At 41.1% G+C, this 26,835-nt stretch overlaps 1 protein-coding gene across 6 annotated transcripts in view; it reads right to left on the bottom strand.

Moving 5' to 3' along the window:
* BLMH (bleomycin hydrolase) overlaps window positions 1-23,988 on the bottom strand; it is a 51,809-nt gene extending 27,821 nt beyond the window's left edge. For 4 of the 6 annotated variants that reach the window (XM_044939477.1, XM_044939478.1, XR_006549629.1 and 1 more), the window contains exons 1-10: window positions 23,823-23,988; window positions 23,319-23,528; window positions 19,245-19,354; window positions 18,203-18,344; window positions 16,973-17,061; window positions 15,373-15,465; window positions 4,738-4,893; window positions 3,464-3,622; window positions 3,276-3,343; window positions 1,490-1,607 (exon numbers count right to left, since the gene is read on the bottom strand). In XM_044939477.1, coding sequence (XP_044795412.1) covers window positions 1,490-1,607; window positions 3,276-3,343; window positions 3,464-3,622; window positions 4,738-4,893; window positions 15,373-15,465; window positions 16,973-17,061; window positions 18,203-18,344; window positions 19,245-19,354; window positions 23,319-23,528; window positions 23,823-23,835 — 1,158 coding nt within the window. In that variant the 5' untranslated portion in view covers window positions 23,836-23,988. The remainder of the gene's footprint in view (window positions 1-1,489; window positions 1,608-3,275; window positions 3,344-3,463; window positions 3,623-4,737; window positions 4,894-15,372; window positions 15,466-16,972; window positions 17,062-18,202; window positions 18,345-19,244; window positions 19,355-23,318; window positions 23,529-23,822) is intronic. The other 2 variants (XM_044939479.1, XM_006059517.3) reach the window with 2 other exon arrangements.
* Between the last annotated feature and the right edge of the window lie 2,847 nt (window positions 23,989-26,835).

Raw genomic sequence — 26,835 nt, 5'->3', positions numbered from 1 at the left:
TATCGGTGTTAGAATCTACATTACCTAAGGTCATTTATTACAGTAAGTTTGAAAGTGCTTCCTCTTCTTGCCTTTGCCAATGAATTCCTACATGACCTAGATCAAGCCATGTCATCTACAAATATAGAAGAGTATCTGGAACTCCCTCTCAGAGATTCCAAGAAATCAGCAACAAGAAAGGATATCCCAGAATACTTACAAGCATTTATCTCCGCTTTATCATTCAAAGGCAATGCAAACTAGTTTTATAGCAGTCAAAAGTGGAGAGAAGAGAAAAATCTCAATATAAAATTCCAGTTATGATAACATTAATTCTGCTTTATAATATTAACATGTAATGTAGCTCCATTTCCCAGAAGGAAAAACAGCATATTACTAAACCATGCCTATTAAAGAATGGAGCTTTCAGAGAAAAAGACATGGAGTATGTATGATTTTTATTTCTGAAAAGTAGTAATACTCTATAACAGAGATGGAAAATGATAAAAAGCCAAACTCTCTTAGAAATTATAAAGTTTTTGTTTTCCTTTTTAATAATTCTCTAAATAGTTTAAAAGTTTAACTTTAAGGAGCTTGGTTGTAAATCCACTGAATTTTATAATATAGCAGTTCTAAACATAGAATAAAATACCAAGTTGTTCATATTTAAGTAGATTAATAGTACTTTATTCTAGTTTATTTAAATAGCATTTTATCTCAACATTTATAGTATTTTATGAAAAGCTCCTTCTAATATTTTGCTTCTCATGTCAAGATAGTTATTCTGTGACACTCTTTCCAATAATTAGGCTTGGAAAGAACATTTTTGCTTGCAGTGGTAAAGAATTAAAGTATAGTTTGATGTCTTCTCTTCTTTATGATCCCTGAGCACAGGAGTAAAACTCTTCTACAGACTGGGAATGAGGAGGCTTATTTGTGAAAGATAATACTGCAGTTGTTGTTTCCAACACTGTATCCTAGAAACAGTGGTATTACTAGTCAGAATATTCCATAGGGAAATCCAAAATACTCTACCTCCAATTTCCTGAAACTCTGAATAAACTCAGTACTGGGCATGGAGTCCACCAATTACTATTACTGACATTTTACTGCAGAAGAATCTGAACGACAAAGGTGAGACTGAACATAAATCATCAAGATATGAACACTTTCAGGGCACGCTTTAATTCCTTATTAAACTGAAGTGGTCGTCTTCCAAGTTTCCTTGCTGACCTCTTTTCACACAGAGAATTTCCAAAGTTACAGAGAAGCAGTTACTTCCTTACTCCCTGCTGACCCAAATTTTGTTCCTTATGGAAAGTTCCTATTTTTATGACTTCTAAAAGCATGCAGCCAACCCCCCAGAGAGGTGGGTACAATGTCTTGCTTGGAAGCTAACTTCTAACAGGAAGCACATACGCTGTGAAGAAGCTCTGCTGGATTAAATGGCCCGCAGGGGAATGGAGGTCCCCCTGTGCAGATACTGGTGTCTGCATGCTGGGGGTCATACCTTTTCTGAGACAGCAGTGAAGGTCATGGCGTGGGTCATAAGTGACTCGCCAAAAGTCAGCCTCTCAGCTTTATTCATGTTCTTCATGGAGACACCGAACACCAACTCATGGTCATAGCTGTTAAAACAAGAATAGCACAGAATACAGAAAGTACAATCACGGGGGATAATTGGCTTCTGGCTATAAGAAGATCACAGAAGAAACTGAGGGGGGCTCAGCAGCTCCAGACAAATCTGGGCTGCAGCTCTTCTGAGAACGTGGTGCATGCAGAATCTAGTCTCTCAATGGGATTTCATTCTCTCTGTGTCACAAGAGCTCTCAGAAAAATAAGAAGTTATTAACATAAACTCCCCTAATCAAAAAACTGACGAAAGGCTGCACTGTCAATTTGGAAAGAAAACAGCAGCAAAAAAAAGTTTTTGAAGTATTTCTTTCAAAAATGGTCTCTCTTGAGCTGGTTGGGCTTCCCTGGTGGCTCAGCTGGTAAAGAATCCTCCTGCATTGTGGGAGACCTGGATTTGATTCATGGGTTGGGAAGATTCCCTGTAGAGGGGAATGGCTACCCACTCCAATATCCTGGCCTGGAGAATTCCATGGACTGTATAGTGCATGGGGTCGCAAAGAGTTGGACACGACTGAGTGACTTTCACTTTGAGCTGGTAGAATTCAGTTTCCGAATTCACGTAGACCATGGCTAACTGTGAAATTTAAATAAATGTCAAAATATTAGAGAATATTTTCAAAGTTTAGAAAACCTCATGAAATCTTTTAGCAGATTTCCTTTCTCCTACTGTTAACTGTCAAGATATTTATTCAATTTCCTACAAGTAATAATTACTTAAAAATAACACTAATGTGATAAATTTTAACAGTCAAGGATTTATTATGATTTGGTTTACAACGAACCTTCGTTGTCATCAACAACCAGAAGGAATGCTTTAAAGTGTGTATGCAAATTAGTCCTAGTTGTCATAAAGACAAAATACATAAGGTATCAAAATAACGGAAGTAGTAAGAAGAATCAAACATCAAACAAGAGACCTAGAAAACCTTTTGTTACATCCCAAATACACTTAACAGAGTTACACATTAATCAATTTTTTAAAAACTGTCTTCCTCAAGGAGAAATATTGTTATTATATCCCTTATATGTGGAATCTAAAAAGAAATGATACAAATTAACTTACTTACAAAACTGAAAGAGACTCACAGACTCAGAGGAAGAACTTGTGGTTAACCAGGGGAGAAGGACTAGTTAGGGAGTTTGGGATGGACTTGAATATACTGCTGCATTTAAAATGAATAACCAACAAGGACCTACTGTACAGCACAAGGAACTCTGCCCAATGTTATGTGGCAGCCTGGATGGGAGGGGAGTTTGGGAGAGAACGATACATGCATATGTATGGTTGAGTCCCTTCACTGTCCACCTGAAACTACCACAACATTGTTCATCAGCTATACCCCAATACAAAATAAAAGTTTTAAAAAAGTTTCTTCCTCATGTAGTATGACTTTTTAGGAGCACCCAACAATTTCAACTCAGATACAATCTTGACTTCCCAGCTCAGAACATGTGGTGTTCCAACGTTTCAGCTATGAATCCTCAAACTCTACAAAATGGAAAGAAACAGGCCCACTCTCAGGCTTTGAGGTTCATTCAGAGATTAAGCCTGAGAGTGGCTAAATCTCATAAACCTCAGGTATGAGTCACTTCATACAAACAGTGCATGCCAACAGCCACAACCCACAAATGATTTTCTATTTTAAATTTCTTGTACTCACACATTCATGTCACTGAGGCCCAGTTTGCCATTGAAGTGTTTCCCAACATCACAGCCAAACCATACAGCCTAGAAACAGAGGAAGGAGGAAGACAGTATGTCAACATATGTCCTATCTTCCTATTACACCAAAGATTTGGAAGAAGAGGTTTTAACTCTGTATGTAGAAGACACAGAAACAATACCAACCTCTCCATCTTTGATGGAGGCAGCAACCATCTTTTTCAAGAAGTCAACGGGCTGGTTGTTATACAGAGTTTTTCTCCCTCCGACCATATTGCTTAAATAGTCCACTGTGTAAAGTTTGTTGTACTTGTGCTGAGGCCGAGGGTCATTCACTAAACAAATCTAGGAGATCAAGAATATGTTGATCAGAACATAACACCAGGAATATCGAGACACAGACCTCCCCTCCAAGTTCATATATTTGTATCAAGCTCATCACCTCTGCCTACAAGAATAAGCATTACGAACACACTGTTAAATAACCAAGAAACAAAAGGTGGCAGGGTCCTTTTGAGAGGTCCCTGTATATTCTATTTAGTTGAAGGGAGACATTTGGGAGCTGTATCACCATTTTTCCTATTGGCAAAAGTCACCCCAAAACTAATCCTGAAGAATTATGTGCACCAAGTAAGGCAAGATGACGACTCAGGAGCCCATCATTACAAGACCCCTGCTCTCAAGTCACAAGACAGGCTCAAGGCCTGGTAGTACAGTTGAATTGGGACTCCAGTGATAAAACAAAGCCATTTGCTTTTAAGAGGGTGAAGTGAAAAGTGAAGGTGTTAGTCACTCAGTTGTGTCCAACTCTTTGCAACCCCAGGAACTGTATATAGCTCACCAAACTCCTCTATCCATGGAATTCTCCAGGCTAAGAATACTGGAGTGGGTAGCTATTTCCTTCTCCAAGGGATCTTCCCAGGGATTTCCCAGGACCCATGGATCAAACCCTGCATTACAGGCAGATTCTTTACCATCTGAGCCACCAGGAAAGCCCTTTAAGAGAGTCAAGATGCCAATAAGGAAGGGAAGACTGGCACCTGCTAGGCAGGTGGAGAAGTCCTAAAGTTAGTGCGAAAAACTGGGCTGAGATACTGCTCCCTTCCACGAAAGAGTCCCCAGAGGGCCCACAGCACAGTGATGCTCTGAACCCATGGTAAGAAATGCCCAATAGACTTTTACTGTCTTAGCACTGGAGAATGACTCAGGGCCCAGATAAGGGGAGCTGATGGGAATTAAACTGACTGTGGACCCACAGTTAGAAAAGTCTTTGAGGAGGAGTGTTGGGAATCCTGAGTAGCCAACTGAACTGGTATATAAAATACTTCAGAAGAGGAAAAATTTGGTTTAGTGTCTTGTTGGATGACCATGCATATTAACCCCGGAACTGGATACTCTTTCTTGTAGTCAACAGGCATTTGAAAATAAAAAGCCAGTGGCTGCCATTGCCAGTCTCTAACCTTATCTTCCATATTGAAGAGTGGCTTGACATGTTGCCTGTAAAACTTCAAGGGTGTTACAGGGCCAATCTTTTGATAGTTTTTATCTTTGTCTCGATATTCCCAGGTGAATGTCTCTGGTGGATTACCCAAACAGATGCACACCACTCTGAATATCTGGAAAAAAGGAGGACAGATGAGCAATGGCTAGAGGGAAGCAGTATTTTTACCTCTTTTCTTCAAGTTTCAAGCTTGGGGAACACAAGAAATCAGAGGCTATATTGAAGTCAGAGACTTCACCGGAAACTTAATATTGCTCCAAAAATTGGAAGGTTGATATCCAGGATTTGGAATCAGCAAACTTCTGAGTTCTTAAATAAACACTCAGAACAATACAACTCTGAAATGTTAATATTTAGTGCTTTGTATTTGCCCTGCAAGTCAAACTTCCTTAGCCAAGAAATCACTCACCACTGATCCACAACAAGATCTGGGTTGCTGCTCCGCTGATTGTATATCAAGTGACAAATAATTACATACATTTTATAAATAGATTTCCTTCCCTTTATGCTTCCAGGTTTTATTTGATTGTGACGGGGGTCTCTACTCCCAGAAAAGTCACTAACTTTTTGGTGGAGTTTAGATGACAATGTCTATCAAAAGTAATATTAGAACGAGAATACACTGAGTAGAAAGGTACCATTTCTGGGGTTGAGACTGTAACAAACTCTCTAATGATGTCACAAAACCTTCAAGTTAGCATCATTACAATCCAAGGATACATTTTATATTATTTTTATCTTACAGAACGACAGAAATAGAAGTAGAGAGACATACCCTGTATAAGGTCAGCCCACAGAAAGTCCTTTCTCTTCTGTATCAAATTTCCTTTACCTTTGAAAAAATATACACGATGATCTGCCTCTTCTTTCTCCACCCAGTCACCACCCTGATCCAGTCTCATCACTTACTACCTGCATTACTTGCTCCTTACATTTGTATACTCCATTACAGTTAACAGAAATGGATCCTGAGTGTGACTGTTTTGTGCTAGCCATTATACATCTGCTAGGTTAACTTAATTCTCATAGAACTCTCTCAAGGTGTAATTTCCCCTCTTCCTCCCTCCTCCAAAAGACTCAAAGAAATTAAGCAATCTACTTAAGATCACATAGCTAGTAACTGGCAGAATCATGATCTGAAGTCACACACTGTCCAAAAAAAACAAAAGTATTGCTCTACCGGTACAGGGTTTAAAACAAAAAAGGAAATACTGTCTCCTGTGCTATACCACAACCTGGGAATACCATGTCTCTCAGTCTTCTCAACAAAAATGGTAGACACTATTCAGATTTGACTGTGGAAAATTCTGAAAGAGATGGGAATACCAGACCACCTGACCTGCCTCTTGAGAAACCTGTATGCAGGTCAGGAAGCAACAGTTAGAACTGGACATGGAACAACAGACTGGTTCCAAATAGGAAAAGGAGTATGTCAAGGCTGTATATTGTCACCCTGCTTATTTAACTTATATGCAGAGTACATCATGAGTAACGCTGGACTGGAAGAAACACAAGCTGGAATCAAGATTGCCGGGAGAAATATCAATAACCTCAGATATGCAGATGACACCACCCTTATGGCAGAAAGTGAAGAGGAACTCAAAAGCCTCTTGATGAAAGTGAAAGCGGAGAGTGAAAAAGTTGGCTTAAAGCTCAACATTCAGAAAACGAAGATCATGGCATCCGGTCCCATCACTTCATGGGAAATAGATGGGGAAACAGTGGAAACAGTGTCAGACTTTATTTTTCTGGGCTCCAAAATCACTGCAGATGGTGACTGTAGCCATGAAATTAAAAGATGCTTACTCCTTGGAAGGAAAGTTATGACTAACCTAGACAGCACATTCAAAAGCAGAGACATTACTTTGCCAACAAAGGTTCGTCTAGTCAAGGCTATGGTTTTTCCTGTGGTCATGTATGGATGTGAGAGTTGGATTGTGAAGAAGGCTGAGTGCCGAAGAATTGATGCTTTTGAACTGTGGTGTTGGAGAAGACTCTTGAGAGTCCCTTGGTCTGCAAGGAGATCCAACCAGTCCATTCTGAAGGAGATCAGACCTGGGATTTCTTTGGAAGGAATGATGCTAAAGCTGAAACTCCAGTACTTTGGCCACCTCATGCGAAGAGTTGACTCATTGGAAAAGACTCTGATGCTGGGAGGGATTGGGGGCAAGAGGAGAAGGGGACGACAGAGGATGAGATGGCTGGATGGCATCACTGACTCGATGGACGTGAGTCTGAGTGAACTCTGGGAGTTGGTGACAAATAAGGAGGCCTGGCGTGCTGCGATTCATGGGGTCGCAAAGAGTCGGACACGACTGAGCGACTGATCTGATCTGATTCAGATTTGACAGATAAAGAAACCAAGGTTCAGGAAAATAAATAGCTTGACTGATGTCCTATAGCCAGTAAATCGCAAAATCAGGCCTCAAAAAAGCCTTGGGACAGATACCCTGATAAGCAAGGTTCAAACTTCTTCTTTGAACCAAAGCTAGAAAATTAGAAATAGGCCTGCCTATGACTTCAGGCCTATAATTAAGGATAAAAAGACTCTTATGTCATATGGAAGACAGAGCCTGATTCTACCACCTTAACAGAAACACATTAACCTACAGACGAAGTTATGTGTGCCTTTCATTTTATGTTTGTTTTCCAAGACAGAGTCTTCCTTTACTAGGATTTACTTTATGTTTTATGAGCCTGAATAGCTGGTCCTTAAACCACCACCCTCTCTTTTTAAAGTTATTTATTTTTGGCCACGCTGGGTCTTCGTTGCTCTGTGGGCTTTTCTCCAGCTGTGGAAAGCAGGGGCTACTGTCCAGCTGTGGCGTTTGGGCTTCTCACTGCAGTGGATTCTCCTGTTGTGCAGCATGGGCACATGGGCTTCAGCAGTTGCAGCCTCCAGGCTCTAGAGCAACTCAGAAATGGTGGCATACAGGCTTAGCTGCTTTGTGGCATGTGGGATCTTCCTGGACCAGGGATCAAACCCATGTCTCCTGCACTGGCAGGCAGAATCTTCACCACAGAGCCACCAGGGAGGCCCAACTGCCTCTCTTTTAACGTACCATTCTCAGGCTAGTTTCTAATACAGAAAAGCAGCAGCAGGCATCACATGAGCAATTGTAATTAAGCTAATCTAGCCATGGATTAATGATCTCTTTTCGAGATTCATAAGGACCAGTCATTTTGTATTTCCTCAGCACCAAGGCCACAATGGTAATTTTCATTATGAGGACCCTGCCAGTGGTTAACTATGGTCAAGACAATTAAAGTGTATAATAAGAATATGTTTAAATAAGGAAGGTTTTATAGACTTAAATGATGTGTATTTTCAACTAATAATCATTGTCACATGTGCATGAACATTTTATATGGGGTCATTTTAATTAGTTCTCAGTCATCTACTTGGTTTACCCAGTTTAGTTAGGCCCTGGTGAAAAAATGGGGGAGACTAGGGCTAGGCCTAATGAAGATTAAGACAAGTAAGTGAACCTCTGATTACTTTTAAACACATTCTAAATATAAATATGAGTGTTTTACACTATGATTTACATATACCTTATTGAGCATCTGACTCCCTCTCTATAGTAAAAAGTGTGAAATCATTCCTTCCTTCTCATCAAAAATGCACTAAAGGAAATCTGCATTTTAGCTATCTAAATGAATTCTATAATTCATCTTTTTTTGGAATACAAATATTTATGCCCTACTGCATGTTTTATAAAGCTGAACTTTTATCAAAGATATATACAAGGGATGAATGAGGATAAGGGTGATATCTCTTTCTCTTGTAGTAAAACTGTAATCTGAGACAATGTTGCTTTGTTTTATATTATTTGTTTACCATGACAATAAATTATCCAAAGCCATTCACATTCAAGTCAGTTTAAAACACTTTGGAAGGAATGTTTGGCTCCAAGTCAACTAACAATAGTGAAACAAGCTCTAATTTTAAAAAATTCTCTGAATTATAATCTCCAGGGCCCATGATACTTCAATTCTTGATAAGAGACTCTGACGTTCTGAAAAACTATTCCCTGTTCCCAAAATACAAAGCTGGCAGCGAGCTTTGGGTATCTGAGTCTGCTCTCTGGTGGACAACTCGGGAGTTGTTACCTGTTTCTCACAAGATGAAGTTGACATTCAGGACAATAAAAGATACTGGACATTGAACACAAGTCATTATACAGAACTGAATACTAGTGAATAATAGAACCCGAAAGGCAATGGGAAAAAGACAAAAGACACAGAAAGCATGAAATACAGGACACAGGGAAAGACTATATGGACCCCAATTTAAGACAAATGATATTGGATAGAGTCAATTCCTATCCTCGTGGCTAAACTGGAAGACAGACACCAAGTGAGAGGAGGAAGGCAGGATGCGATAGTTGAGAGTCAGTCATGAATGCTTAGAAGGGTGAGAGTCTAAAGCCAGCTATAGGCAGACACAGAATGGAGGAAACCACAGTAATCAGAAATGTTACTGGCATGGCCAAAAAGTTCGTTTGGGTTCTTCCATAGGATGTTATGAAAAACCTGAATGAACTTTCTGTTCAACCCAAAAGAATGGGAAGGTAGTGCAATGGTTAACAACCAAGCTACTTGTAATGGAGCAAAACTGGTAATGCTAAGAGTTCAGTGCCTGGAACCACTGCAGAAGTGACAGATTCCTGGAATCTTCATTTGTATTTACAATACTGGATTGTCCAGTAAAGTCTAAAGCACTGTAGAAATATGATTTCCTTCTATTGTAAAGACACAAAGCTACAGGGCCATTAAGAAATCATCCACTCTGACCTTTTCGTTTCACTGATGGAGAAATTAGGTTCAAAGGTAAAGTGACCTATTGATCACGGAGGAGATGACTGCCAGGACACAGAAATGGTCACAGAAAATAGCTGAACTTTGGAGAAGGTTCGGTGCCGAGGGTAAATGAACCAGTCACATGAGAAGAGTGGAGACCTTGGTGACTGCTGACAATGCAGAGAAGGAGAGAGGAGACAGCTCTCTGCTGCTTTCTGGTGGGGAATGAAAGAAAGGCAGGGATCTACTTTAAAAACACAACTGCTACTTGTGCCAGCAAAAGCAGGTAGAGGAGGAGAAACTTCCTGGAGGCAGTAGATATATTTTAGGGCAGGGAAAGACATAAAAACCTACACCTAAAAGGTGTGTGCCCTTTTGTGATGTTAAAGGAAATGAGCTCACAAAGATGCTAACTAAGAGTCAAATGATTACCTTCAGATTACTTTTAGAGTCTGTTTAGATCAAAGAAATAGTGAGAAATTCAGACTCTCCAGCTCTACCCAGATCTACTCAGTCAATCTGCACTTTAACAAGATCCCCAAGGGATTTGACTTAAAGTTTGAAAGCACTACGTTAAGCACATTTTCTCTTTCCCTCCTCCCAAATTCTGCTTCTTCAGTTATTACTTATCTCATTCACACTGCTATCCCTGACCACATACAGGTTCCCTTATAATCACTCAAAAGCCTTCTCTCCCCTACCTGGAAACCTTCCATTTATATCACCCCAAATCTTCCCTCTTCCTTGTCCTCCACATTGGCAAGTCCTGTTATCTTCACTTTGAAGATACACCACCCTCAAATATATCCACTTCTCTTCATCCTTATTTTCATCCATCTGGTGGGAACCACTACCATATCTCATCTACACAACAATAGCCTCCACACTGGTCTCCCTTCTTCCTCTCCCGCTGTTTTACCATGCATTCTCAAAACAGCCAGGGTGACATCTTTTTTAAAACAAAAATTAAGCCACATCACTCCTCAGCTTAAATCCCCCAGTGGCTAGCTCACTGTAGATCTTCTTCTATTTTTGATGTTTATGCTAAGTGAAATAAGTCAGACAGAGAAATACTGAATGACAGCACTTACATGTGAAATCTAAAAAACACAGCAAACGAATGAATAGAACAAAAAAGCAGCAGGCTCACAGATACAGAGAAAAACTAGTGGTTAACTATGTGTGGGGGGAGGGGTAATGTAAGGATCGGAGAGTGGGGGCTACAAACTAATAATGGTTGTTAAGACAAGCTCAAGGATGTACTGTACAAAAGGCGGTTATAGCCAGTATCTTATAGTAACTGTAAATGAAAAGTAGCCTTTAAAGCTTGTGTATACTCGATGACATAAAGCAAGATCCTCTATGACCCACCTCCTAGAGTAATGGAAATAAACACAAAAGTAAACAAGTGGGACCTGATTAAACTTAAAAGCTTTTGCACAGCAAAGGAAACTATAAACAAGGTGAAAAGACAACCCTCATAATGGGAGAAAATAATAGCAAATGATTAATTTCCAAAATATACAAGCAGCTCATACAATTCAATACCAGAAAAACAACCCAATCAAAAAGTGGGAAAAAGACCTAAACAGACATTTCTCCAAAGCAGACATACAGATGGCTAACAAACATGTGAAAAGATGCTCAATATCGCTCACTATTAGAGAAATGCAAATCAAAACTACAATGAGATATAACCTCACACCAGTCAGAATGGCCATCATCAAAAAGTCTACAAACAATAAACGCTGAAGAAGATATGCACTGTTGGTGGGAACGTAAATTGATACAGCCACTATGGAAGACAGTATGTAGATTCCTTAAAAAACTAGGAATAAAACCACCATATGACCCAGCTTCCCTGGTGGCTTCCCTGGTGGCTCAGACAGTAAAGCGTCTGCCTATAATGTGGGAGACCTGGGTTTGATCCCTGGGTTGGGAAGATCCTTTGGAGAAGGAAATGGCAGCCCACTCCAGTACTCTTGCCTGGAAAATCCCATGGATGGAGGAGCCTGGTAGGCTGCAGTCCATGGGGTCGCGAAGAGCCAGACACAACTAATCGACTTCACTTTCACTTTCTTTCATGACCCAGCAATCCCAATCCTAGGCATACACCCTGAGGAAACCAAAACTGAAGAAGACACATGTATCCCATTGTTCAATGCAGTACTATTTACAGTAGCTAGAACATGAAAGTAACCTAGATGTCCATCGACAGATGAAGGGATAAAGAAGTTGTGGCACATATACACAACGGAATATTACTCAGCCATAAAAAGGAATGCATGTGAGTCAATTCTAATGAGATGGATGAACCTAGAACCTATTATACAGAGTGAAGTAAGTCAGAGAGAGAAATATAAATATTGTATTCTAATGCATATATATGGAATCTAGAAAAATGGTACTGAAGAATTTATTTACAGGGGAGCAATGGAGAAACAGACATAGAGAATAGACTTATGGACATGGGGAGAGGGGAGGAGAGGGTGAGATGTATGGAAAGAGTAACATGGAAACTTATATTACCATATGTAAAATAGACAGCCAACGGGAATTTGCTGTATGGCTCAGGAAACTCAAACAGGGCTCTGTATCAACCTAGAGGGATGGGATGGGGAGGGAGATGGGAGGGAGGGGGATATATGTATACCTATGGCTGATTCATGTTGAGGTTTGACAGAAAACAACAAAATTCTGTAAAGTAGTTATCCTTCAATTAAAAAATAATTTTAAAAAAAGCTTGCATATAAAAAAATTTATAGGCACTAGAGAAACACAAAGAAAATGAAAAAAGGAACTTACTAACAGTGCATAGGATCCCTTCTTTAAGCTAAATTTTTTATGATCTTAAATGAAAAAAAGTACATAAGGAAAAAAATCAGAGTTAGCAGTGATAACCTCCGGATCACAAGGACTTTCTATGTCATCCTGCCCTGGATTAGTTAGTACGTAATTTCTTATATTTATAAAAATTTAAAAGTACAAGCCTTATTCATGCTTCTGGTATAACTCAAAAGCCTCTAATGTGCAACAAGGTAGAATGATTAGCAAATGTAATTCAAATATATGCTTCAAACTAAGAAGTTTTTAAGTTGAAAAAATAAAAGAAACAGGTATCCCTCCAGAAGAAAGGAAGAAAGATAAAAAGAAAGAGATACCTAGGTGTGTGCTGTGCTGTGCTGAGTCAATTCACTCATGTCTGACTCTTTCTGACCCCACGGACTGTGGCCCACCAGGCTCCTTTGTCCATGGGATTCTCCAGGCAAGAATACTGGAGTGGGTAGCCATTCCCATTTCCAGGGGACCTTGCCAACCCAAGGATCAAACCTGAGTCACCTGTATCACAGAGGCAGATTTTTTACCCACTGAGCCACCAGGGAAGCCTCCTTAGAAAGAATGCCTTTAGCATAAGCACACCTCATTCAAAGCTATGTGAGCTTCATGGCTGTTGATTCAAGTCATCATTTTGATGTGCCTACAAGGCTACGCAAATCACAGGTACTAATTTGTGGCTTTAAAACCACAACTAGACTCTTCATTACCAAAGAGTCAGGTTCACTAATGAGAAGTTACCTAGGGAATTGTAAAAATCTAAAGACCTACCACACAGAATTCTGTAGTCAACAGTTTACAGAGAATCATTAAGTAAATAATCCTATAAAAAAACATTTATACTCAGGACTTGGCAAGGTGGTGTTTTACTTTTTCCAAGGTTAGGAAAGGAGAGAAAAGATATGTAGAATATATCTGCTCTCTTAGCAGCTAATCGCAGGGTCAGATCATGGACTTTAGATACAGCATTTAAAAGATCATTAAAGCAAATATCTTAAGTCAACAGGATGCTTGTGATCTACTTAAGTACCAACTGAGCCTATTTCCGTAACTCTTTACAGACCCTTCCTCCCTACCCCCTACACCCCACCATCTTAGTATAATTATAAAGGCAAATTATGCAAGAGACATGGCCTCAAGAAGAGAGATCATTCTAAGGAAGAAACAAGAAAACTACCATTTACTGGACAACTGACATACACCAGGCACTAGGGCTTACACTCAGATAGTTAATTATTTATGTGATCCCCACAAAAATCCAATGAGGAATGCATTTTAAACTCAAACTGAATCTGAGAGAGGTTAAGTAATTTTATCCAAGATCACAGAGCTGTTAAGTGATAGAGGTGAGACCCATGTCCTACTCCAAAGCCTATTTCTTTTACTACAGATACCTTTCTTAACAAAGAACACTTAAGGAGTAGAGAGAGAAGTAAATATGAGACAATTTCAATGTATCAGGCAAAATGACACCTCTGTATTCAGCCACTGAACAGTATTTAAGAAACTAGATTGTACCAAGGCAGAGGGTAGAGGCAGTCCACATGAACAAATTGAGACTTGAGAGTTTGAGGAACCTATCCCAGGTCACATGGCTGTTAAATAAAGAGAAGGCAAGACGGTCTGACCTCAGAGACCATGCTCGGGACTACACTATGCAGCCTCTCTAAAATTTAAAGGAAAACACGAGTGACGCATTAACGTTGTCCACTATAGTAAAGAAAAAAAAAATTTAGCCCATTTAGCCCTACTCCGCAAAAATAGTCCTGAAAGAACTGTTAGTTGAGTGATTTCGAGTAATGGGTCCACTAGATGAAAAACATAAATATTTGTACTTTTCTTAAAGCAATTTCACAGTTTTATACATATTCATTTGGATTATGGATAGTATTAAATGTAATCATTGATGTAATTATGTAATAAAGATTCTTATCTGCCTTGATAGTAAATATTGCAGCCTGGTATTTGTTTAATGCTCTTTAAGTTTTCCAAAATGTCTTCATATACATTGTTTTAACCTATAACCACCAATAGCTTCCCATTTGTATTGCTACAGAATAAAGCCAAAAGATCTGGCATCTACGTAAGACCCCTCACAGCTCTGCCTTTCTAGCTTAATTTGCTACCAAACACACTCACAAAATGTTGTGTTTCAGGTACTCTGTTGTCTGAAGATTTCACCTTTGTTCATGCCACTGTACATGCAAGTCCTGTGTCTGGAATGGTTTTCCCAGTTTTCCACCTGGTAAATCTCTACTGCTCTTTCAAGAACTGGTTCAAGTATCTGTCCCATGAAGCCTTCAGTTCACTGACTTATTCACTCCCTCCTCTATGACCACCTCTATGACCACCAAGTCCTTTTTTATACATCTCCAGCAAAGGATTTATTATAATTATTCACGTGCTTTTTTTACCAAGGGATTGAGCTCCTTGAGAGTAGAGACTGTCTTTCTCATCTCTGTCTCCCAGTGCCAAACTCCTAGCAGATATTCAATATTTATGAAATGAATAAAGAATGAAATTATACAGAATCCTACACTGGGAAACAGAAGATGCAAGTACAAGTCCCGTGTGTATGTATACTCAGTTGTTCAGTTGTGTCCAACACTTTGTGACCCCACAGACTGTAGACCGCCAGGCTCCTCTGTCCAGGGGAGTTTCCTGACAAGAATAATGGAGTGGCTTGCCCTTTCCTTCTCTCAGTGATTTTCTGACCCAAAGATCAAAACAGTGTCTCCTGCGTCAGCATGTTGATTCCTTACTGCGAGCCACCTGGGAATCCCACAAGTCCCATACTAAACTGCAAAGTTTATACCTCAGCCTTTTTAGCTGTAAAATAAAGTAATTTTCAATTCAATGCTAATGACAGTGACCATGCTTCCTAATCAATTTAACAGATAGGAACTTTCTCAGAGTTCTTTAAAAGGGTTACAAAAAATCCAGTAATTGTTATTACCTCCTCCATCATGGAGTCTTGTGTGGCTGAGATTTCTTCTTTGGTTGCACCACTGTGTACCAGGTTCCGCAGTCGTATGCAGAATTCTCTCATCTATGACAGAAATTTATTTAGCATTCCAACAGTTACCCAAATTCAACTGTAAAGGAGACTAACAGACCAATGCTAGCTCCGTTTTGAAGTATAACTCAGTCAAGACCCAGGGCAAAGTTCATAAAAGCAAATGTTTTCCCCAATAACTCCACTTAAACATGGACAGAAAAACCTTCTCCATAAAGGAAAAGACATGGATGATTTCCCTAAAATACTAGATGGAACTGCTTCTGCTCTGCAACTGAAGGTACCCTTTATGATATGTCTGGGAATGGGGAAAACATGTGATTTCAAAATGCCTATCACAAAAAAATGGGAGACAAGCTGATTATGCCACTAATTCATTCTAATAGGTTTTAATTTAGAATCTTCCTGGTTGTCTATTTCTTCTCTGTAAAATTGTTATGATCATGGCTATGCCAAACCCCAATATACTTTTCATTTTTGTTGTTTTCAATTTTGGGAGATGCCTAAGATAAAGGTGACTCATAAACCTAGCCACAGGGCTAAAGAGCATCTTGTTCCCACCTGAAATGGAATCCAAAGCCTTACTAATAACGATCTTTTAGCCTGTGGATTAATACTCCCCAGAGTTTCCTGAGTGGAAAATAACCTACTTCTCATATTGGGGAAACACACTTTACAGTTTATTTTAAAATGTAGTCTTTCTTCCAGGGATGACAAATCCAATTTTTAGCCTCATAGATCAAGACAGCAGATTTTGGCAACTCCCAGTTCCTAAAAAAGAAATCTGGCAGGCAGAGCAGCATCCCTGTAGGATTCACAGTCCTCCCTGGGAAAATGGGTTACGTAAAGAAGACAGAATGATTCATTAAGATAACTGAGGCAATAAAAAGCAGTTCAGGGACTACATCAAATGTTTTAGCGAGTGGATAAACTACACTTGAGGCAGTTTGGGGAAGCCTAAGAACTCTGCCTTGTCTTTTAGGAGGTCTCCCGAATAGTTGTGTTTGGTTTTACTAGACCATAAAGCTGTCCCAGTCTGCCTCCACTAGAACCAAGTGAGAGGCACAGCACCCCGTGTGCTTGTCCCACACTGAGAATGGGGCTTTCATTCCTCAGTACTCATAAGAAAGAATTAAAATCAAAAGAAATAAAAGTGGGATATTTTTAAAAAGAAGAAAAAAACCACCCTACTAATCGCCATTATTTTTTAATAATTATTTTTTTTATTTTGGCTGTACTAGGTCTTTTGATGCAGTGGGTGGGCTTAGTTGCCCCACAGCATGTGGGACCTCAGTTCTATGACCAGGGATCAAACCCTTGTCCCCTGCATTGGAAGGTGGATTTTTAACCACTGGACCACCAGGGAAGTCCCATCAGTTATTTTTAAAGTTAATATGCAGCTACTCTGCCTTGGATGGACACTGCTATCTTATATATAGCCTGTGTACACTGCAATGCCCAGGAATGCCCCTGGAAAGTCAGTTAGGAGTTCTAAGGTAAGCACATTACATGCAATCTTGTCCTGCTCCGTATGTTGTACCTTGTGATTCAGAATATCATTCATCCTTCTGGTTGCCTCTGTTGTGTAAGTTTCAGGGAAGCACTTCTTAGGGATAACACCATATTTTTCTAAAAGAAAACAAATTTTAATGTTCCATAAAGTAAATGTAAATTCCAAGTGTCAGAAATTCGGACAAAAACAGCTATTGCTTTTAAAAATAGGCCATATTTTGCTAGTCTAACGGTGACTGCAGCCATGAAGTTAAAAGACACTTGCTCCTTTGAAGGACAGCTATGATAAACCTAGACAGTTATTAAAAAGCAGAGACATCACTTCACCAACAAAGGTCTGTATCGTCAAAGCTAAAATTTTTTGAGTAGTCATCTATGGATGCGAGAGTTGAATCATAAAAGGGGCTGAGTGCCAAAGAATTGATGCTTTCAAATTGTGGTGCTGGAGAAGAGTCTTGAGAGTCCCTTGGATAGCAAGGAGATCAAACCAGAAAATCAATCCTAAATATTAATTGGAAGGACTGATGCTGATGCTCTAATACTTTATGAGTATTAATACTAATACCTTATGAGAAGAGCCAACTCACTGGAAAAGACTCTGATGCTGGGAAAGATTGAGGGCAAGAGAAAGGGGTGACAGAGGACGAGATGGTTGGATGGCATCACCAACTCAGTGGACATGAATGTGAGCAAACTCCAGGAGATAGTAAAGAAGATGGGAGCCTAGTGTGCTGCAGTCCATAGGGTAACAAAGAGTCAGACATGACAACAAAAACGAAACCCAGAAAACTGAACAATCTCACGATATTATTAAACAGGTCATTTAATCTGCATATTTATCCATCCATCTTGGAATTAATTCTGTTTTTAGTCTAACACACTTTGCAAAGTACTCAATATGAGGGAATTTCCCTCAAAGACAATTTTTTGAAAGAGGTTATTTTCAAACAGTTGTGGTTTTCAATGTGTTTCTTAATTACATCAATAGATAAGAGAGAAACTTTTTCATAGAAAGTTAGTTATACTTAATACATTTTCTTCTCTAATCTAAACTTTAAAGTACCTATCTCTTTACTTCCAATTTAAGAAAGGTACTTACTAGGTAAGAATGTGAGATAAAGGTTCTTAGAGCTAACTGTATACCATTCTGGGGACCAGTTCTACCCTATACTTAAACACCAAAGAAATGGCCTATGCTGAACTACAGAGCCTTGTTTCATGAAGCTGGGTTTCAGTTCTCTTACAGAAAGGCTCTTACCAACAATATTGACAAGCATATCCCATTGTCCTCCATCATTGGCAGGATTCATAAGCAAATACTGCACCAGCCTACCATCCTCAGGCTCCTTTTTCTGAGCTGTGTCCACAAAAGCATTTAAGAAGAAATAACAGCGTTCAACCTAAAGTAAGAGAAGTTAAATAAAATTAAAGGAGAAAAGAGCTAATATCTTTAATGGCATTAGCGACAGAACAGGAGTCCTGGAACTACTACAGACCCAAGAGAGTAGGTATTTTTAAACTAAAGTTGATATCTAAATGGCAGTATCTCTGGGACTTCCCTGGTGGTTCAGTGGTTAAGACTCTATGCTTTCACTACTGGAGGCATGGGTCTGATCCATGGTTGGGGAGCTAAGGGCTTCCCTGATGGCTCAGTGGTGAAGAATCTGCTTGGAATGAAGGAGACCCAGGAGCTGCAAGTAGCTAAGATCCAACATGCTGCACAGTGTGGCCAAAAAACAACAACAAAAAAGAGGAAGATCTGGCTTCATAAGAATATGTGAAGGATTTTCTTTTAATGTGTGTGCACATTGTAATAGTTTATCCTGAACAAGGCAGTGCTTTATTCTGAAACAAAAATCTGATACTTACAGCCTTCAATCAATAAATATCTAACAGACAAATACAATATACACTTTAAAGATTTTTTTTTAAAAAAGGAATAAAATTATTTACTGTTTTTCAGACAAGTACTACCCAGAGAAAGGGAATTAGGTCCTAGAAAGACAAATGACCTACATAAAGATGCCAAAAGGAGAAATTATTGAAAACAAAAAGTTTTAAATAAGAAAGACACAAGGAAGTAGTAAGGTGAGTCATCAGACTTATTATTTCATTGCCAAAAAGCCACCTACCAACCCAGTGGTTCTGCCTTTGAAAAGAATCAATTTTTGATACTTTGGAAATCAGAACAAATGGTGTTGCCATCTATAATGGAAGGCAGAGGACAACTGGAAAGCAAGAAATGAAGAAACAGTCCCTACCAAAGCTGACGCTGAAACAAAAAGACATCAGTTCCATACCTTGTCCCAGAAAAAGAGGTAAGACTGACTAAATTCAAATTCTTCAATATTGAATCTTCTCATGAATGGAAGTCTCATAACATTCAGACAAGAAAAGATCCAGCATCGCCCTAAAAGGAGAAAGCAAATCAAGAAATTAGGGTGAGTGTTCACATAGATCACACTGTTCTAATTGTATTTCCCAACACTGAATATATGATAACATCTTGGACAATTTAAGACCAATCAAAAAGCAGAAAGATATAAAAACAAGAAAGGTAGTTTCTTTTTGACTATTTGCAATATATACACAAAGTTTTATATCCTTAATATATTAGAAAAAAATCTCTTTACATATCACATAAAGAATCAATTACAAATTGCCTAAGAAAATTAGAAAAAGAAATATTGATAGAGAAATATGAGTAGAGATCATGAATAACTAATTTAATAGTCAAAAAAGACACAAATAGCCATGAAACATTTTTTTAAAGTTCATCATAAGATACTTGTTAAGTGGGGAAGCATTATTTTATAATTAATAATGCCCAGTATTGGCAAGGACCCAGGGACACACCATTCTTACACACCTTGGATAGGAATCTAAACAGGTAAAAAATATCTGAAGGCAATTTGGCAGTATATGGCAAAAGTTTCAAAAAGTCCCTACCCTTTACTCTGGAATACATAGTATACGCCTCAATATAAGGTGACCCTAACTTAAGTCAATCCCCATGCCTCCAAGGAGAAATTGTTTTTAAGTTAGTTAACTGGATTATATGAACGCTTAAAAATATAGATGACTGAGCCACCAGGGAAGCCCAATAATATTTAACTTAGTAGCTTAAATACATGTTTAAAATCCTGTCACTACAATAAATCGACATAGAAGCACTGCGTTTTCCACGTTCACAGGTCACTGTCACACTACTCCACACTCTTCACATGCATCTTGGCATCAATGCCTTTGCCATCATGTTGTTGCTGTTCAGTTGCTCAGTTGTGTCCAACTCTTTGTGACCCCATGGACTGCAGCACGCCAGGCTTCCCTGTCCTTCACCATCTCCCGAAGCTTGCTCAAACTCATGTCCATTGAGTCAGTGATGCCATCCACCATCTCATCCTCTGTCACCTACTCTCCTCCTACCTTCAATCTTCCCCAGCATCATGGTCTCTTTCAATAAGTCAGCTCTTCGTATTAGGTGGCTAGAGTATTGGAGCTTCAGCTTTAGCATCAGTCCTTCCAATGAATATTTAGGGTTGATTTCCTTTAGGATTGACTGGTTTGATCTCCCTTGCAGTCCAAGAGACTCTCAAGAGTCTTCTCCAACACCACAGTTCAAAAGCATCAATTCTTTGGTGCTCAGCCTTCTTTATGGTCTAACTTTCATATCCATACATGACTGCTGGAAAAACCATAGCTTTGACTATATGGACCTTTGTCAGCCAAGTAATGTCTCTGCTGTTTAATACACTGTCTGGGTTTGTCATAGCTTTTTCTTTTAATCAGAACACATTATCTTCCTTCCATCTACTATTTTTGTGATAGCAATGTTTTGAATCCATGCATACAGCTGGCTCTAAAAATGTTATGCTACCCCTCAAGCATATAATCATATTCTTCATTTGTCCTATAAGTGGATAACCACAAACTCCACAATGTCACCATCTTCTGTAACGACTTACGTGATCTTTGTGCTTCAGTCATGTCCGACTCTGTGACTCCATGGACTGTAGCCTGCCAGGCTCCTATGTCTATGGGATTCTCCAGGCAAGAATATTGGACTCCTCCAGAGGATCTTCCCTACCCAGGGATCGAACCCATGTCTCTTATGTCTCCTGCATTAGCAAGCAGGTTCTTTACCACTAGCACACATACCGTGTTTTTCAAAATCACTAACGACTTAGCATACCTAAATTACTAATGACTCAGTTACCTCTCTCCCACATACAGTATTTTTCCTAGTGAGGAAATCTAGGTGAACTGTTAATGTGAAAACTGCATGAAAATAAACTACCTGGCTCATGTGCCATCTGTATCTTTTCTAAGTAAAAGTGACACTACAGAATATATAAGACCTGATTTGTTGCAGATGCACTTTTCCATGGAGAAGGCAACGGTACCCCACTCCAGTACTCTTGCCTGGAAAATCCCATGGATGGAGGAGCCTGGTGGGCTGCAGTCCATGGGGTTGCTAAGAGTCGGGCACGACTGGGCGACTTCCCTTACTTTTCACTTTCATGCATTGGAGAAGGAAATGGCAACCCACTCCAATATTCTTGTCTGGAGAATCCCAGGGACAGAGGAGTCTAGTGGGCTGCTGTCTATGGGGTCGCACAGAGTCGGACACAACTGAAGCGACTTAGCAGCAGCAGCAGCAGCACTTTTCCAGGCTCTTCCCTAAGAGGTCACTGCAATTCAACACCATGTAAGACCACTGTGACATTACTAACTGAATAATTTGTGGCCTGACAGGCCACACCACCCCAAGCATTTTCTATGATGACAAAACATTAATTATTGCAAGATCATAATTTTTTCCTTAAATTTAAAAATCAACTTTACTGAGGTATAATTTACATACAGTAAAATACATCTGTGTCATAAATGTATACTTTTGAGTTTTGGCTGGCTTCAAACAAGCACTGATCTGCTTTCTGCCAAAATAAATAGACTGGGAGAAGTTTTTAAATGGATAGGCAGGCTACAGTCCCTGGGGTTGCAAAGAGTCAGACACAACTGAGCAACTAACATACACAGGCTTTAAAAAAGTTATTTTAGTATTAATTCTGCTGTGAGAATGTCCTCCTTATTTAGGTTCCTAGATAACCCATCTTTCACTGTAGCTGTCCTTCCTGTGGTCCCAGACTGTAGAAAAAGAGCTCTTGACCAGCAAGGCATACAAACTGGTCTCTGAGTGGGAACTGAGCCTTTAGCACATTTGTTCAGTTCAGTTCAGTCGCTCACTTGTGTCCGACTCTTTGCGACCCCATGAATCGCAGCACACCAGGCCTCCCTGTCCATCACCAACTCCCAGAGTTCACCCAAATTCATGTGCATTGAGTCGGTGATGTCATCCAGCCATCTCATCCTCTGTCGTCCCCTTCTTCTCCTGCCCCCAATCCCTCCCAGCATCAGAGTCTTTTCCAATGAGTCAACTCTTCGCATGAAGTGGCCAAAGTATCGGAGTTTCAGTTTCAGCATCAGTCCTTCCAATGAACACCCAGGACTGATCTCCTTTAGGATGGACTGGTTGGATCTCCTTGCAGTCCAAGGGACTCGAAAGAGTCTTCTCCAATACCACAGTTCAAAAGCATCAATTTTTCGGCACTCAGCTGTCTTCACAGTCCAACTCTAGATGATGCTGTGAAAGGGCTGCACTCAATATGCCAGCAAATTTGGAAAACTCAGCAGTGGCCACAGGACTGGAAAAGGTCAGTTTTCATTTGTTCAAGTTGCAACTAAAAGGCATGCTTAAAAACATTTGATGATGTTCTGGCGCAATTACATTGTGTCTTTTCCATCCCACACATGGCCTTCAGGGCAACATGGAGGAGTTCTCTAGGGTGTGAATATTTTTACATGTTTCTTTTTTTAATTTTTGGCTACACTGGGTCTTAGTTGAGGAGCATGGTTCAGCAGTTGTGGCACAAAGGCTTAGCTGCTCCAAGGCATGTGGGATCTTCCCAGACCAGGGATGGAACCCGCGAGCCCTGCATTGAGAGACAGATTCTTATCCACTGCTCCACCAGGGAAGTCCCATTTTTGCATGTTTCGTACCAAGAAAGAGTATCTCCAAGACATTGGGCTGCAATCACATAACTTCAGGACAGAGTATCCGTGAAATACATTCAAACAGATGACCTTGGACTAGTCAGTCACTTGAGTGCTCAAATCAAATACACCAAGCAGCAAAACAAGTCACAATGTAGCTTCCTTGGACCTGCCTGTATCTGCGTCTATTCTCTTAAGAATTTATCCCAAGTTCTCTCCATCCAAACCTCTGCTCCCTTTAAGACCGTTTTTAGGTAAGACGCCACAATGGTATGCTCTCAAGAAAGTCCAAGGACGTGCAAGAAGTTTGAAGACCTCACCTGAACTCTTCTGGTTGGTGACGGGCTTGCCTTCCTGATGCACGGCGTGCTGGAACACATGCTGAGTACCCTGGACCGTGGCCCTCTTCAGACAGATGTCCAGCAGGTCGTGAGTGGTGCCGACATTCTGGGCCAGTACGAATTGAGGGTCGGAATTCAGTTTCTGAAGCAGAGCCGCTACCTTCTCCGAATTCAGTCCTGCTGGAATACCTGATGGGATTGTAACATCAAAAAGAGGCTGAAGAGAGCTCATCTCCTACACTTGGACTCTAAGTTGGTAAGAGCATCCCGCGGTGACCATAGAGCAGCGGAGAAGCCCTTCACCGGCTTCCTCGCCCACGAAGCTGCCTCCCTCCGGGCCTCTCCAACCCACCAAGAAAGCTCCATCCCCGCCATCCCCCGGGGTCCCAGCCCCGGCCCTTCCCCGCCACCGGGCCTCCGGGACGCAGCGGAGCCCCTAGAGGCCCCCCGCCAGAGCCTCGGCAGGGAAGAGGGGCACCTCACCCGCTCCGTTCATGGCGCCCAAGCTGCCCGGCGAGGGAACGGTAGTTTCGGGGTCCTCAGGCCGGCGCCGGGACGGCACAGCGCTTCGCAGGCTGGGCGGTCCGACCAGCTTCTCGCACCCGGAGCGCCGGAAAGAGGAAACCGGCTTGGTGGCGGCGGAGGGCGAGAGAAACGGGGTCCGTGGAGGGACAAAACTCCCCCCACGCGTTGCTGAGTCAGCGCCGTCGGGGCTGGCCCCGCCCAGGGGAGGGCCGAGGGGGCGGGCTGCTGACGCGCTCCGAGCTGCCCCAACCACCCGCGGGCCCCCGGCGGTTCCGGCCCACGTGGGCCGCTGTGATTACGCTTCCCAACCCCCGGGGCGCCCTCCTAGGATCCGGCCAGCCCCGAGGCGAAAACTTAGAGATTCCATGCTGGGCCTCGGAGGCCGAATACACTAGCATTGTGGATTGATCCCCCATTAAACCTTTTCAGAGGCCAAAAGAGGGCTCCAGGCTGTGGAGCGGGCTGAGGGGTCGCATAATCAAACACTGGGCTTAGGTTGAGTTGACTCGTTACAAAAATGAACCCAAAGGCGCTTTCAATAGGTCTCCTTTGCTGACCGGTCACTGCAATTTCAGTGGCAACTTGTTGCTTTGATTCTAGTAGAACCACGTTTTTATGTTTGAGGGGAAATTGGAATCAAGCTCGTTCCTACCCTCAGTAGCTACCACGGTTGGTTCTACAAGCATCCAATTGCTCATTTCGAGGAAATACTCATTCTAGGCTTCATAGAGTCGGTGAGGGTGTCCTACCTAGATCAGAAAGTACTGTGGGATTTAACTAAGGATAATGACAGAAGTTGAGAGTCCCTTGGACTGCAAGGAGATCCAACCAGTCCATTCTGAAGGAGATCAGACCTGGGATTTCTTTGGAAGGAATGACGCTAAAGCTGAAACTCCAGTACTTTGGCCACGTCATGCGAAGAGTTGACTCATTGGAAAAGACTCTGATGCTGGGAGGGATTGGGGGCAAGAGGAGAAGGGGACGACAGAGGATGAGATGGCTGGATGGCATCACTGACTCGATGGACGTGAGTCTGAGTGAACTCCGGGAGTTGGTGATGGACAGGGAGGCCTGGCGTGCTGCGATTCATGGGGTCGCAACGAGTCGGACACGACTGAGCGACTGATCTGATCTGATCTGATCTGAATGACAGAAGTCAGTCTTATTCACCTATACTGTTTTGCTCGGCTCTCTACAAAACCTGCAAATGAGCGGGTTTTCATCCCCAAGCTTGCAGGATAACTGAGAGGTTTAACAAGATTTTGAGATAGTGAAGTCATTCTTTTTGTTTTTCATGCTCTAAAATCTCAAACCTTAGTGAGATGTTGAGATGGGACCCCCAGGTGATACAACAATATATATTGATCTTTCTACCACTGAAGAAACTGCTTAGCTTCTTAGAATGGTGAGAGTCTTTAGTGGAACCTAGAATCTAGGTCCTAGATTGAAAATCTCTGATTCCAAGGAACTCTAATATCTGGGGAAAGCCATACTCGGACACCAATCAGTCATTTGAGAAATCACAGCCTCTATATCCCTGGAGAGACCTGGCTAAAGTTTGGGAATATGACATAGCAACTGTCTCCAATAGGGCCCATGGATTATCTCATTCTGAGATTCTTCTGATGTCTGAAGAAAAGGAACAGGTTGAAAATTATACTGAGAGCAGTCATTGGTCCTTTCACAAAGTGATGTTCAAGCATCCTGCCCAATTCAACTCATGAAATTTTATTCAGTATCTACCATGTACAGGTACTAGGCAAGCTGCTGATGATATGGAGATGAACAAGCTTGAACTTGCCCTTCAGAAACACAAAATATAGTTAAAAAAAAAAAAAAAAGATGCAAAATAACTTCTAGACAGTTCATACTAATACACCAATAATGCTAGAAGCTGTGAGAAAGGGGCTGTTTATTAGAACCAGAGGTGCCTGAAAAAAGGGTCACTTGTGAGCATAGTCTTAAAGAGTGGATGATGGAATCTCATAGGGGAAAACACAGAGGAAGGGCATGCAAGACACCACCAAATGCACTGGGGCACTAAAGCATGTGGGAAAATCACATTCAAGAAACTGATTTCATAGTCTGTTGTGGTTAAGATCAGGGAAGGTGTTAGGATCAGAGACAAAGTGTAGCACTGGAAAAGTTGGTTTGGGCCAGAATATGAAAGATTTTATTTGCCATTCCGCATATCTAGACTTTGTCTTATGGTGAACTAGAAGCCAACATCGGTTTTTTAATAAGGGAGCAATATGCTCATTTCTGGGCTTCCCAGGTGGCTCAGCAGTGAAAGAATCTGCTTGCAGTGCAGGAGATGTAAGAGATGTAGGTTCAATCCCTGGGTCAGGAAGATCCTCTGGAGAAGGCCACACCAACCCACTCCAGAATTCTTGCCTGGAGAATCCCATGGACAAAGGAGCCTGTCAGGCTACATACAGTCCCCAGGGCCACAGTGTCACTCACAGCTGAAGCATCTGAGCATGCATGCTCATTTCTATGTAAAGAAGGAAACACAGGGATTTCCTGGTGATCCAATGGCTAAGACTCCCCATTCCCAATGCAGGGGGCCTGGGTTTGATCCCTGGTCAGGGAACTAGAGCCCGCAGGCTGTGACTAAAAGATCCTTCATGCTGCAATGAAGATAAAAAATGATGCAACGATGATGGAAGATCCCACATGCTACAACTGAGACCTGGTGCAGCCAAGTAAATAAACATTAAGTAAAAATGTTGGATTCTTAACAACAAGAGTAGTGGGGAGACTGATTTGGAGGGAGAGCTTCTAAACATAGGGAAACTATTTAGACAGCTAATCCAGCAGTGCACTTGAGGGAGTGACAGAAGCTTGAAACTGTGGAAAAGGAAAAGGCACAGATAATCTGGAAGTTTTCACTTGAATGAGTGGATGGATGGTGATATCATTAACTTGGGCATCCCAGGTCACACTAGTGGTAAAGAATCTGCCTGCCAGT

The sequence above is a fragment of the Bubalus bubalis genome, chromosome 3 (assembly GCF_019923935.1).
Source record: "Bubalus bubalis isolate 160015118507 breed Murrah chromosome 3, NDDB_SH_1, whole genome shotgun sequence".
NCBI classification, from domain to species: Eukaryota; Metazoa; Chordata; class Mammalia; order Artiodactyla; family Bovidae; genus Bubalus; species Bubalus bubalis.
The sequence above is the reverse complement of the archived record's forward strand: the minus strand, read 5'-3'. Positions and strand labels throughout refer to the sequence as shown.